This window comes from Sinocyclocheilus grahami, unplaced genomic scaffold, assembly GCF_001515645.1.
Source record: "Sinocyclocheilus grahami isolate Dianchi unplaced genomic scaffold, SAMN03320097.WGS_v1.1 scaffold341.1, whole genome shotgun sequence".
Taxonomy (NCBI): Eukaryota; Metazoa; Chordata; class Actinopteri; order Cypriniformes; family Cyprinidae; genus Sinocyclocheilus; species Sinocyclocheilus grahami.
The window spans coordinates 1,131,803-1,146,126 of record NW_015505520.1 but is presented as its reverse complement, the minus strand read 5'-3'; the positions used below and the strand labels follow the sequence as shown (position 1 = coordinate 1,146,126).

Here is a 14,324-nt window from a genome sequence, read left to right as displayed (position 1 = left end):
TCCTCAACATTTTGTCCTAAAACATTTCCAATGTACATGTGTGGTTTCTGTATAGGCTACAGTACATTTACACCAATTCATAAAATGTGTGGTTTCTCAGTGATGTAGTTTGATGGTTTTTTTCTTTTTCTTTTTGTATTTTTCCTCTGCAGACAGAAAGCGATGCCTTAAATTATGTAGCCCTGAGTTTTTCCAAAAGGCTTACAACCTCAAAAAGATCTTCAGGGAAAACCAGCCAAGAAGAAACTGTTTATTCACAGATCACAAATCAATAGTTCAGAGAATTACTAATGCAAATAAATTGTTGTTAGCATAGTTTTTGTAGTAGATGTTAATTTTACCAATCTGGACATAAAAATAGATAAAATAGAATAGAATAGATTACTACTTTATTGTCATTGAGCAACTGTACAACGAAATTTTGTGATTCTCCTCAGAGGTACATCTGACATTTATTTTTATTTTTATGTATGAATATGAACAGGATTAATACAAATAAAAATACTTTCCACAACTTTCTTTTTTTCCCCACCACCTGTCCTTTTTGTCTCTGGCTGCTCGTGCACCTTCCTTCCAGTCCATTATTTGGAGGAAAAACTTTTGCGTTGATCGAGTGTTCACATTAAAGATGAGAGGAAACGCCTTTCAGTTGATTTCAATTGCTGCACTAGCTGATACATGAGTTCGTAAAACTGCCAACAGTTCCAAAACACACGCTTGCTTGATTTTTTTTTATTATTCTATTTTTTTTATTTGTTTGTTTATTTATTATTATCCAAATGAAAAATATTTATGCAAATAGCATTGATACAGCAGTATAAACTATCATGAACACGATGACACAATGGTCATTCAGTGCCATTTGAGTCCCCATGAGATGGTATATTTTGTGTAAAAATTGGCTAATATTTGTTTTTTAAATGCTCACTTTACACAGTTACTGCCCCTCTACCACAGAACACAATAAATATGAACCCAAAATTAATTCATTAAAAATAATTACTCTGATTTTAGTGCAAGTAGTCTAAACTGCCATGTCCCCAAGTAAGCTTGCATAACTTCAGCCATGTGTAATGAATTCAGTCCACTGAAGGCGAACGTAGTGAGAACCCATGTGCAGTTTTATTTACAAGTGATCCAAACATCCAAACAATAAACGAAGACTTGACTAGACTTGACTTGAACAGACTTGCACCGACATCAGAGGAGGGTCCATCACACTAGCAATCAGACCTTTCAGTCCAAGCCCAAGCTCAGCGTCGGACTCAGGCGTGGCGGCCATCTTGGCCGGGGACTCAGGCGTGGCGGCCATCTTGCAACAAAGCTCTTCAATGGCGGCCATGTTGAGAGTAACTTCAGCCATGTGTAATGAATTCAGTCCACTGAAGGCGAACGTAGTGAGAACCCATGTGCAGTTTTATTTACAAGTGATCCAAACATCCAAACAATAAACGAAGACTTGACTAGACTTGACTTGAACAGACTTGCACCGACATCAGAGGAGGGTCCATCACACTAGCAATCAGACCTTTCAGTCCAAGCCCAAGCTCAGCGTCGGACTCAGGCGTGGCGGCCATCTTGGCCGGGGACTCAGGCGTGGTGGCCATCTTGCAACAAAGCTCTTCAATGGCGGCCATGTTGAGAAGAATCTCTTGAGTGACCGGCATGATGTGAGCAGGCTTTGGCTTGGCTGACATGACGTGAACAGGCCCTGGGGTAGCAGACATGACGTTAGCAGACTCTGGCTTGGCAGACATGATGTGATCAGGCTTTGACTTGGTAGATATGACATGAGTAAACTTTGACTTAACTGGCATGATGTGAGCAGATCCTGGAGTAGCGGGCATGACGTTAGCAGGCTGTGGCTTGGCAGACATGACGTGAGCAGGTTCTGTAGACTCTGACGTGACTTGAATAATCCCAGACATAATGTGCAAACATTTTGGTGTGGTGGATACTGGAGGATAGCAGGATTCCTCATCAACTATCCCCACAGTAAATGGAGAGCCAGCCAAACGGAGTGCAAAGTCAATGTATTGTTCCAGTGAGGGGTATTGCGTGGCATTAACAGTGAAATGTTTTTGTCCAAACCAAAACGGAAAATGTCTTTAAGGAAAGTATTGTTGAAGTCTACCAAATGACACAACTGACAAAGTCCGCCACATAATCCTCAATGGGCCTGTTAACTTGGCGGAGGCAAACTAGGCGATCTGCTGGGTTCATATTGGGGTCGTGTATTCTGTAAAGAATTCAGTCCACTGAAGGCGAGCGTAGTGAGAACCCATGTGCAATTTTATTTACAAGTGATCCAAACAATAAACGAAGACTAGACTTGACTTGAACAGACTTGACAAGGCATGAACAGACTTAACTCACTGACAGCCGATTATAACATCAATACACGACCAGGCACAATTACAACATGAGGGCTACTTATACCAAACAAGAAGGGTCACATGACACAAACCAACAAATGGACAAATTTGTTGTGTATTCTTATTTATAATATTCCTCACTAAAATATATTTTTTTGTTATTTATACATTTTTAATGCTTAAAGTCTTCGAAACATGTTGTGTCCCTGAATTGAATGTCCCCCCTGAAACAATGAAGAATGAACTTAGAAAGATGGGAGTGGATAACCTAAAGCTTAAAAATATATTTACTTCTGGACTAGAAAGTTTATTTTTGTATCTTAAGAGAACAGAGCTGATTAAGATAATTTAGTGGGAAAATCTTCTTGAGGTAAAGAAGTAAATTTATAAATTTTTTTGTTGTTGTTGTTTTTTTGGTCCTCTTATTATGAAAGGGTAAACTCTGGTTCACACTCCAATACAGTAGGTGGCGATAATGTACCTAAACATTGGTGCTCCCCGCCATAAAACCGAAGAAGAAGAAGAAGAAGAAGAAGAAGAAGAAGAAGAAGAAGAAGAAGAAATGTCCCCCCTGTTACTCTGATGGAAAGTCCCTCTGAACACACCCCTTGAATGTTCCCTAAACACATGACTCTCAGGACGTAGAATACTTTCTGGTGGCAAACTATCTACAAGAAAGAGAGTAAGTATCACTCCTTAATTCACCCTTTTTTCAATGTTTTAGAATGATTCACTTATGAGGAAAAAGCATAACATGTACACTCTGTTATGCTTATTTATAGTGGAAACTGATAACCTTTTGTAATTTTGAAAATAATGTTAAAAACAGGTTAAAAATCTTTCTCAGTGATCACTACATACTAGCCTGTTGCTCATCACGCGAGTAGAATTGGCTGACTTTAGCATAACATGTCCCTCCTGTTACTGTCCACCCTGTTATTGTTTTGCACAGTAGGGTGGACATATTGTAACAGTGAATGTAAAAACTAGATAAATATGTGTTTACAGCATGTATTGGTACTTATAAATAATTTGCAAATAAATGCCCCTCAGGGCCCTCAAGGTTCAAAGAAAGTTTATGATTGAATGCTCTGTTGATTAGAAACTGCATTTAAATTATCTAGATTTTGTCATTACAATGTGTGTAGGGCAATAGAATATACGTTCTGTACAGTATAAAAACCATTACGCCTATGGGATGTCCCCACTTTTCACAAAAACAAACCTGTGTGTGTGTGTGTGTGTGTGTGGTGCATGTGAGAGAGTGAAATAACATGTTCTCTAAAACTATAAACATTATATTATACATTATATAAACATGAACATATTTTGTAGCCTAATAAAGGGATAGTATAACAAATGAGATCTAATAATAACAGGTATAAGAACAACTTACTTTAATGTGATAATTGACTTTCTGTCCTATAAATTGTTTTATGCAGAACCATTTATCTGTTGTAGTGATTGTAAATTGTAACAATATGCTTCTTGTGTATTAGGCAATATGTTGACGTATTGTTGTTCAGTGGTGTGATGTCCACCCTGTTATGTCCTTGTCCACCCTGTTACCTTTTTTATGTTAATCAAATAAGTTCAACAAATGTTATGCATATCTTTGTGGTTACTTTTAGGGAATTAAATGGCAAAATTAAATAATTTAAAATGCGGCCAAAATTCCATTAAAATGTATTTTAATTCTAAAAGAAATGTGTTGAAATTACAATGTGCCTTAAAATACAACAACTTTTTTTCAAGATAATGCCCGTTCATGAACACTCTGTTAAAATACATTTGCAGGGCAAAGGGAGGGACATTTTAGCTCTTATAAAATGTAAATATTCTAATAACCGTGCATTCAAAACACTTATTAATTGAGATGAGAATGTCCTGTAACAGGGTGGCCATTTGACCCTTGCATGTGTGAAGAATTTCGTGAAAAATTATTAAAGAATAATAACCTGAGCTGGACCAATATATTTTTTCTTGTGGTATAACAAGCCCTTCTTCAGAAAAAAATTTTAAATCATGGAAATGTAAACTTTTTTGATAGAAATTTACCAAGCTGAAATTGCACTGAATCGTGCTTAACTGTGTTAAACTGTAGTGTTATTTGAGTCTAGTGTTTGATAAAGTGAAGATAGTAGCCTATGAATGATATGGGGTTTATGGAACATAGTTAGTAGACCGACATGTTGCATCATCTCTGAAATATTAAAATAATATTTTTTTGGTATATTTCAATGTATAAATGTTTTACTCATGGTGACTGTTAGTATTGTGTCTTACAAAAAAAAGATGCTTTGGTAGCTTGTTTTGATGTTTCATTCGTGTTTAGAGTTTAGTTCCTGTTGTTTTAAACCACAATATGTATCTGAATGCAGCATGCCTGTCAGTCGTGGTAACATGAGACACACCTGGGTTTCATGTCAATCTTTGTTATCAGTATTAGTAACCTTCATGGCATCACAACATATCACCATCTGCAGATCGGAAGTTTTTCCACACAGACAAACAGTTCAGATTATTCTGCAATGAGTACCTAATGCCAACTTAATACTGCAAAGGTGACACAGAGGATGCATCTGTAGCAGCAATAGCTACATTTACACGGACAGTTTAATGTTGCAGAGGCGCCATAAATGCATTTACACAGGGTTTACAATTGTTGAAATACTTGATGAAATTATTGTTTTAAATATGATGTTATATCTATGAAAACATGAATTCATGAAGGAAAATAGATCCTCTTTCATAGATCTTCTGAATTTATCAGGATGGAGAAAAGTCCAGTAAGACTAGCTAACTACAATGCAATTAACAGTGATTTGTGGTTTAGCATAAGCAGAGTTTCACTTGTGTTATGTGACAGAGGGTCTGATGATCTGTGGATCACCGTGTGGCAGCATAAACTACATTAGGCTCCACCTCCTTCAATCTTCTTACTGGTCTTCTGTTCTTCTTCTTGTCTAAATTTAGAGCTGCATAGTTCAAGTCTGCATCTTGCTCCTGGCAATTAAAAAAATGCAAACATACTCATGTGCTCTGCTCAGCCATTTAAAAAAAAAATATTTATATGGGCCTGTCATTTACCATTTATAAATCTCAGCACAAATCAAATGTATAACCTGTAAGTTAAACAATATTTTGATATGAGATACCTGCTCCAACTGTTTGTTCATCTCTTCATTGTTTTCACGGTGCTGGGCATCTAAACAAAACAAGACAGTCATCATTATTATTTGCCGTCCTAAGGCAGTAGTTATCATTTATGGAGATATGGTAATATCATTATTAATACCAGAATTACAGACACATAAAATAATAAATTAATCTAATAGTTAAAGGTTTTTGCTAGTGTATTTACTATTCTATATGTGCTAGTGCATTGTTCACATGCCTTCTTTTTGCTTATTTCTTTCCTTCAACCTGATTAAGATTAGAATCGCTAAAACAGTGGGAAGCAAAACCAAGCCGCTTAAGATCAGTGTCAGTGTATAATAGACATGGCAGGCTCTCGAAGTTTCTTCAGTCGCCCCTGTTAAAACCATTCAAAAATTAAATAAGGAGAGAAGGGGCAAGAGAGAGAGAACAACATTATTGCTGTAATCTAGAAAAAAAAATAATGAAGAAGAGACTAATTTAGCTTAAAATGCATGGCACATACCACAATCCACATTTGTTACATCCCCTTTGGAATGACTAGTCTCTTTGAAGACAAAAAGAAATACAAAATAATACAAAATAATTAGTAGTAAGTGAATAGCAACAATACTGAATATAAATAATGCTGGAATAAATAAATGATATAAATGAAAATATGAAATATTACCATTTACCACTAACTGTGTTTTGTCGTGAAACATCATGTGGTTTGTCAAAAAACTTCCACAGTAAAAAATCCCAGAGTCAGAGACATCCACATTTACAATCTTCAAGGAAGAAAATGTTTTGTTCACTGACATCTCTACATGATTCTTCTTAAAGCCATTAAAATATATGGAGTCCACTGGGTTTACACTCGTATATTGAGTAGCAATGCAAAGTGGCAGAGAATCATTTGTCTGCTTGAACCAGGATATGTAACTGGGCTCTTTCAAGATGTTTGAACACAAAAGAGTGACAGTAGTTCCACTGATCACAGTTTTCACGAAAGTTAAAGATGCTTGTTTTACAAAGATGACACCTGAAAATAATAAATAATGTTATAAGGAAAAAAGTGAAAGACATCGATTTAGATTCAAATGGAAGCGGCATTTTGCATTGTGCATGTGTTGCACAATGTTACAACGTATGTCTATGATTTATATCACTATCTTCTGTGGAACTCAAAACAAAATATTATGAAGACGGTTGGTGTCCAAACAACATGGGAGGTCTTTAAAAGATGGTATGAAAAAAAAACCCATCACAGAATCATAGAATTAATTTTTGGATGAACTATCCCATTAAAACTGAGAAGGAACTAAATGAATGTAATGTATAATCATAAGATTAACAATTAAATGACAAAGCAATGGCAAATTAAATTATATAAACAGATTTTGTAGAACATTTACTATATCACATTGTATATAACACATGGTACAGTATAGTATAGTAGCTATACATTGTTATATATTACTGTATATTTATTCAATTCATGGCAAACATTGTCATTCTGTCATTGTCCCACATTCTATAGCAAACATCACAAAAGTTTATTTACCTATTAAAAAGAGCATCAGAGGATGTGTTGCAGACAAATTCATGTTTACGTTCCAGTCAAATCAGCTCAACTGAGAAGAATCAAATTCAGCTTTATTTACTTGAAGGGGGTGTGGCTTTTACACTGTACATGCGTCCATCTGTATTAAAGCAGACTGTAATATGCACTGTATAGAACTAGAGATAATAATAATAAAATAATAATTATTAAAAAATGCTAATAAATTCATTTAATATAGATCTTGAATTCTCTATTTTTTTCTTTTGTCATAGACTCTAAGGCCACAAAAAAAAATAAAAAAAATTGCAATCACTTAGTAAGATCGAGAATGGAAAGAATGAGATAGCCCCCATCAGTGCTCTCACCTCTGTGGCTGAAACTTTCCATTGAACCACTTATGATTCAAGTGTGAGAGTGGCTGACTAAACTGCAACTCAGTGAAGCTTGACCTCATGTTTTAGGCTGGTGGCATTAAAAAAAGGCCTACAGTGTAGTGTAACAATTTAAAATTTTCTCAGATGCTATTGTGTATTTAAAAAAAGTCTTGTAATCATTTACAAGTCAGGTCATAAATAATGAATCAAAAGCATGTGGAGGTGATCTGTTGCAACACAGCTCGTCATAAGTATGATTTCAGCACCATGGACAGAGACACATTATATTTGTTACATTTCACGTTTTATGAAATGTAACAAATATACATTTGTATATTTGTTACATATATAACAAATATATGTTGGTACACAATGTACCACAATGTACCACAATGTCTTTAAACACTAATACTCAAATGCTAATTTGCATTTTCACCCAGCAGATTTAGTTTACACTTTGTGTCCTGCAAAGTACATGAAATCTTCTTAATTGCTAAATAATTAGTAATCAGTTTTTGATTCATCTTAGTAATGTTATGCACTACATGGGGAATTTGCCCTTTACTTTGATGATTGGTTTATTTTCAGAAAGCACATGGCTATGATGTCAAACTGAAACTTTTATCTTGTTTGCCATACTTATTTGACTCAGTTGCACAGGCAAGTTTAAGCGGTTATTGTTTTTTTTAAGCCTCAAAAGCAAATTAATATCTCACCTACACGTAAAATCATTAGCGCCTGAAACAGCTCAGTTAGTCATATATATATGATAATTATGAGACAGATTATCTTATTTGTTTTTAAAAGGTAAGTTTTAGCACAAACCACAGGTTCTTGCACAAACAATGCATAAGCAGAGGATGTGACAGTGACTGGGGCTCCAACCAGAAGACAGAGTTTGTTAGCAGCATCACTTCCTGTAGAGAAATGACAGAAAATCTGCTCAGTACAGAGTGAGAAGTGCTGATGTGAACTTCAGCGGACCAGCTTTAACATTCACCTGAGTGAACTGTATCATTAAAATATTTGATGTAATCATACGTTGATGTAATCATCAATTATATAATGAACACATTCATACTTCACAAGTTGAGTAAATGTAAAAATTTAAGGCAGCACTAACATTTTGAAACACATTTTTTAATTGGATAAAAAAACAATTCTAAAAGAAACAATCTGAGTTTCTTAAAGGAGTTTCTAAAAGAAAACGTGTATTAACAGTTATTTTTGACTGCTTAAATATTTGTTGCAATTATTATTGAAAATAACCAATATACAGATAAAAGGATGAGATCATGAGATGTTTGTTTGCACTTCTCTGTGTACCTTTGTGCATGCATTGCTTGCGCACATTGTGGTTTGATCATTTTCCAACCACAGGACTGACCTCTTGCTTCTGTTTTGAAGCCCCTTTCTGAATCAAAACCACAAAAACATCCTTCTCAACAGACAAACATTTCTGTGTAATTAAAGAAAAAAAACCTACCCGGTTTACTGTTGGTTTTTTAAATTAAATTTAAACAAATAATTACAAATTTTAGTGAAATATTTGTTCTGAAATGTTTATTTGCATGTTTATGCATAAAGTTCTGCTGAGTTACAGTTTAACAGTCCTTTGTCTGACCTGCTGTTTGCATCCTGTGTGCAGTATTAAAACAAATAAGACTCTGCACTGATAAATGCATCCCATAGAATTTGAAACATTTAGAGCATAAAGGCCTCATAAGAATTGTTTGAGAATTTTTTTTGTAATAATATTATGGATTCTGGACATGTAATAACGCAATGTGCATTAGCAGTATAAAAAAATATAAAAAGAGATACGAATAAAATGCTTTTGAGACATGCAAATAAATGATCATATATTAATTTTCAGAGTGTTTATTACAGACCACTATCTACAGACTTTCAAATGTTTACAGACTTTCAAATGTTAACCTCTAGACCACAAGAAAAGAGGCCACTCTCTATTACAGCCCTATGGTAGAATGTCACCTCATCAGTTCTCACTTTGTACTGAGTGGCTTCTTCCTGTCTCAGTTTCTACAGGAAATTATACTCTTCTATGCTCGCTCTCTGACTGGAGTCCCACCATTGCAAAGTCACACTTGTGAGGTTGAGAACAGACCTCACAATCAAAAGCATTCTAACTTCAAAGTTGAGATGATCACAAACAATAAAATCTTTATTGCAGTGAGCCACAGTATTAGGAAACTAAAAGAGCTTAGTGAGTGTTACAGACCAAGCGTAAAATAAAACTTAGATGTAAATTTCTTTCTATGACAGTCTGTGAGTTTAATCGTTCTCACATTCAAATATGAATTTTAACAGAGAATACGACCTTGTGAAGTTCATATTGGATTAATGCACAATGCGTTACGGTGTTGTGGCATTATCAAAAAGGAATATAGGGAAAATATTATCACATACTGCCCCCTACTGGTACTTCTTGTCACCCGCTGTCAACATCCTTACCTATAGCATACCAAGCAGAAAACAAACAAAAAAACGTTTTACTTTCATTATTATTCTGTCTCTTGATTGCATTTCCCCCTATTTTATTTAGTATATTATAAGCTGTACTGTAATAAATGCTGTATTATGGCTTTGTAATTCTGAAATCATGATTTTGGCTATAATTTTGCAGGCTGACATAGACTGTAACCAGCAGTTTTTATCTTAAATAGCTATTCTGTAGTTTTGTTGTTATAAATTGTTGTATATAGGTTGATTCAGCGATTTTAAATGATTTATTTATTATTTTTAACTGTTAATTTAGATGCTGGCATTTTTAAGTTACCATTTTATTCAGTATAGTAAATATAACAGTTAAAATATAAAAGTAAAACAGGAGCTTGCATGCTACTATATGACTATCATTAATATGAGTGTGGTGTTATTCAAGAGAATGCTTGTCCTCAATGGCTTCTGTTGTGATTTGCATGCGTTTTGGTAAACAAAGCTTTAATGAGGTGTGTCACTGAAACTTTACCGTGGTTTCTCTTCACTTTGCACGTTGGTTAATTTACAATTACACCCAAATTTAAAACTAACTTAAAAATGAAAATGAACAGTTTGAATTTATTTTAAAATAAAAGCTGCGATTGTAACTGAACTAAAGAAACAGTCCAGAGATGGTGATTTCTTAAGTATTATGAGATCTTTATTATTTCTGTTAAATATGCTCGTTTTGACCTTATTTTACACCAGTGTTGTTGTCATAAACTAAAGAAAAAGTTATTAAAAATAGTATGTTAATTAAAATAAATGTTACCTGAAATGAAATAAAGCTAAAACCCAAAGACCATAAGACTAATTCTGGACTAAACAAGCTTTCAAGAGTGTGCAGCCAACTGAAGTCAGCGTCAGGTCATTTGCTGTGATAATAGCAGCAACATGTTGTTTGTTTTTCTGCAGCAAATGTATGAGGCATTCAGACTCTTTGCATCATTTGCATAAATTTGTTAATCATAGTTTGAGTCTTTCCAACCCACAATAATGACCTCTTTTCATGCCTTTGTGCCAAAACCACACAAACAGTAAGCAAAACATTTTCCATTACCAAAAGCACCTCACTGCATCAGTTATGATTAGAAAAATAGAAATAAGTTTTAACAACTGTCGGTACATATAACTTTTTGTGTGTGTATTTTGTAAATTCATTGTGATTTTACTTCCATTGTCTTTATTCCACTTTTCGTTTGGGGAAAAAAACATGTGGCACAAGACAATATGATCAACCACTTTGTTTGATGCTTCATGTTTGGAGAGAGATGTGCTGCTACATGCAGTTTCGCTTTTGTTCTATGATCTCAGGCCACAAAGCCCAGCCTACAAGTTTGTTTTTCTGCAGCAAATGTATGAGGCATTCAGACTCTTTGCATCATTTGCATAAATTTGTTAATCATAGTTTGAGTCTTTCCAACCCACAATAATGACCTCTTTTCATGCCTTTGTGCCAAAACCACACAAACAGTAAGCAAAACATTTTCCATTACCAAAAGCACCTCACTGCATCAGTTATGATTAGAAAAATAGAAATAAGTTTTAACAACTGTCGGTACATATAACTTTTTGTGTGTGTATTTTGTAAATTCATTGTGATTTTACTTCCATTGTCTTTATTCCACTTTTCGTTTGGGGAAAAAAACATGTGGCACAAGACAATATGATCAACCACTGATTTGTTTGATGCTTCATGTTTGGAGAGAGATGTGCTGCTACATGCAGTTTCGCTTTTGTTCTATGATCTCAGGCCACAAAGCTCAGCCTACATGAGTAAAAATACAACACACCTCAGTCAGAGCCCCATCAGAGCTCACATTTATGTGGTCAAAAATTTCCTGAGAAACTAACACACTTTTTCACTGTACTTTTAATACAGAAGATAATATCCCCATAATGAAGTTTACGTTACACTAATATCCCAGGGGGGTGTATTCATGACAGATAGTAAAATATACAATAAAGAACTAAATGGATATCATAAAGATCTTTGAAGCAAACGTGTTCTTTTTTTCAAATATTAATTAAATCATTTTAATCCAAAAGTACTTAAATTGCAGTATCTACTCACGATGTATGCATTTAGCACCACGGACAAGAACATGCAACCCCATATCACTCTTTCACTGCTTTACATACAAACTTTGAATTCAAATTATGAAAATGTATACAGAATAGTTTTGTGGCTAATATGGCATATTTGCTATAGATGTGTAACTCATTGATCAAACTGTGCAAAAATGTCAGCTAAATTAAATTACATTACATTAAAACAATGTCAAACAAAACAATTAAAACAGTGTCTTGTAATATGACAACAGCAAAGGTGGACTTGGTGTATGAGTTTTTGTTTGCTCCAGAGCGCTATTCGAGGCTTAGTGTATCCCATCATGCATCATGTTCTGGAAATAAATCGTGAGACTTTTTGCTGAGATCTCGTGAGAGGTCACGGAAACCTTTCCAATGTAAGTTAAATATGAATATTATAATTAGATATTACAAATAATTTGGTAGAAAACAGTGTTTTTACTTTTATTGGTGCAAAGATGAGTTGTGGTGATATTTATTTTGTACAACATTTTTTTATCATTTAATTAGAAGCACCACAAATTAAAATTATGTAATGTTATAGGGACTACTGAACAGACATTTAGAAGTTGATTTTAAAATGCTAAGTATTTCAAATTAAAATTAAAATAAAGCTGTGTAAACACTTGCATTTTTACAACACTATAAGTGTCCCATCAGGTAATGAAAAGTTCGACACACACTTGTGGTCTTCACACCCACTTGAAGACTTCGGCCAAATACAGGAAATACGTTATATAAGTAGTCAAGTGGTCAAGTGCAAAGACTGCAAGTGTGGGTATTTGGACAAGGCTATAGAAACTTCCAGTCAGGTGTGTTGAAGCAAGTTGGAGCTAAACTCTGCAGGACCCTCCAGGGCCGAGTTTGGACAGCCCTGCTTTAGTTAATTAATATGTAATTTAAAAGGTGCCATTAAATATCATTTTCACATCTTTTATCAGATTAATAATTAATAATTTACTTATTTACTTACTTAAATAGATAATCGGCTTGATGTGTTGGGAATGTTTAAAAATCGAAACCCAAAAACTCACAAAACTACATAAAAAGCTGCACATAAACATTAAAACATTAAATATTTACATGTTTATATGTACACTGTAAAAATTAGCAAGTTGTATCAAGTTTTATCAAAACAAAGATTGAAGTAATATTTCAGTATTTCTACAAAATTTAATTTTGAAGTCAATGTGTAACTTACCATTTTTTTGTAATTACTTGTGATATTCACCAGCAATTTATGAGTGAAAATTGTTTCTACACCATGTATTTCAGTTTAGTTTGCATGGACCTATATGAATTTAGATTTAGACTAATTTAATTTATGTTGGCATATGTTCTTATATAGTACATGCTTTATATTTTGCCCTATGTACAACAATCAATTCACAAATTAGTGTGTCGTTTCTTCAAATATGTATTCCTAAGTCACAGATTTCATTACAATGGTGTAGGCCATTTCTGCATGAACATAATAAATCAAGGACCCCATCAATCATGAATAATGTTTGACATTCATTTTGACTAAATGTTGTCCTTAAAATGTCTCTCAACCAACATACAGAGCAAACCCACATCTGTGCACTTTGCTCTCCTTGAGGTACACAACTCTGTATACTGTATGTCGTCCTACATAAAGCACAGCTCAAAGCCGCTCTCTTCACAACACTGTCTGTGTGATGAGTTCTCACTGATTGGCACTCAAGTTAATAGATACGTAAGTCAGTTTTACTACTTAACCTGAGATAAGCAGGTATTTACTAAATATTTTAAATGTTAAAAAAAATGTCTTTGTGTTAAAGAACCCTATTTTATGTCTCTCTGTTTTAGGTGACAAAATGGCTGGTAACATTTCTATAATATCCGCACTTGCAAACTGTCTCTCAAGTTTCTGTAATATGCAAATACATACTAACTTTAATATTATAGTTGCAATTTTAATAAACTGAATTGCTTGTTGAATGTAAATGACAACTTATTGGTGATAAATTATTTATTTACTTATTTGTAAAACACTACAATTACTGATAAAATGTAAATGTGTACCTTGAATGCAATGTACAGTGCGTCACTTTGGATAAAAGCATTTTGCTAATTAAATACAAATTTAGAATAATGACACAGGATTCTGAAGTAACTTGCTCTAAGAAAACAATATTCCATCCAGGAAATAGAATTTGTTTTCTTAAGATCATAATTAGTAATATTGGTAACACATTACAATAAGGTCTCATTTGTTAACATTAGTTAATGCATTAACTAACATGAACTATCAGT

General features: G+C 34.0%; 1 protein-coding gene across 1 annotated transcript; it reads right to left on the bottom strand.

The window, feature by feature from the left end:
* Positions 1 to 5,264: 5,264 nt before the first annotated feature.
* nitr7b (novel immune-type receptor 7b) lies at positions 5,265 to 7,137 on the bottom strand. Its single transcript, XM_016295857.1, has 6 exons — positions 7,081 to 7,137; positions 6,205 to 6,558; positions 6,040 to 6,081; positions 5,773 to 5,910; positions 5,535 to 5,583; positions 5,265 to 5,385 (listed from the first exon to the last, which is right to left on the bottom strand). Exons 1-6 carry the CDS (start codon positions 7,121 to 7,123, stop codon positions 5,265 to 5,267), a joined length of 747 nt encoding a protein of 248 aa, XP_016151343.1. The 5' UTR covers positions 7,124 to 7,137.
* Between the last annotated feature and the right edge of the window lie 7,187 nt (positions 7,138 to 14,324).

What these genes read in the sequence shown, in the direction of transcription:
- nitr7b (XM_016295857.1), bottom strand. Translation starts at nt 7,123, where the DNA reads ATGAATTTGTCTGCAACACATCCTCTGATGCTCTTTTTAATAG. An exon ending in AACACAGTTAGTGGTAAATG is followed by an intron (nt 6,082 to 6,204) that starts GTAATATTTCAT and finishes TTGTCTTCAAAG; the next exon opens with AGACTAGTCATTCCAAAGGG. An exon ending in AAGAAATAAGCAAAAAGAAG is followed by an intron (nt 5,584 to 5,772) that starts GCATGTGAACAA and finishes TGTTTTGTTTAG; the next exon opens with ATGCCCAGCACCGTGAAAAC.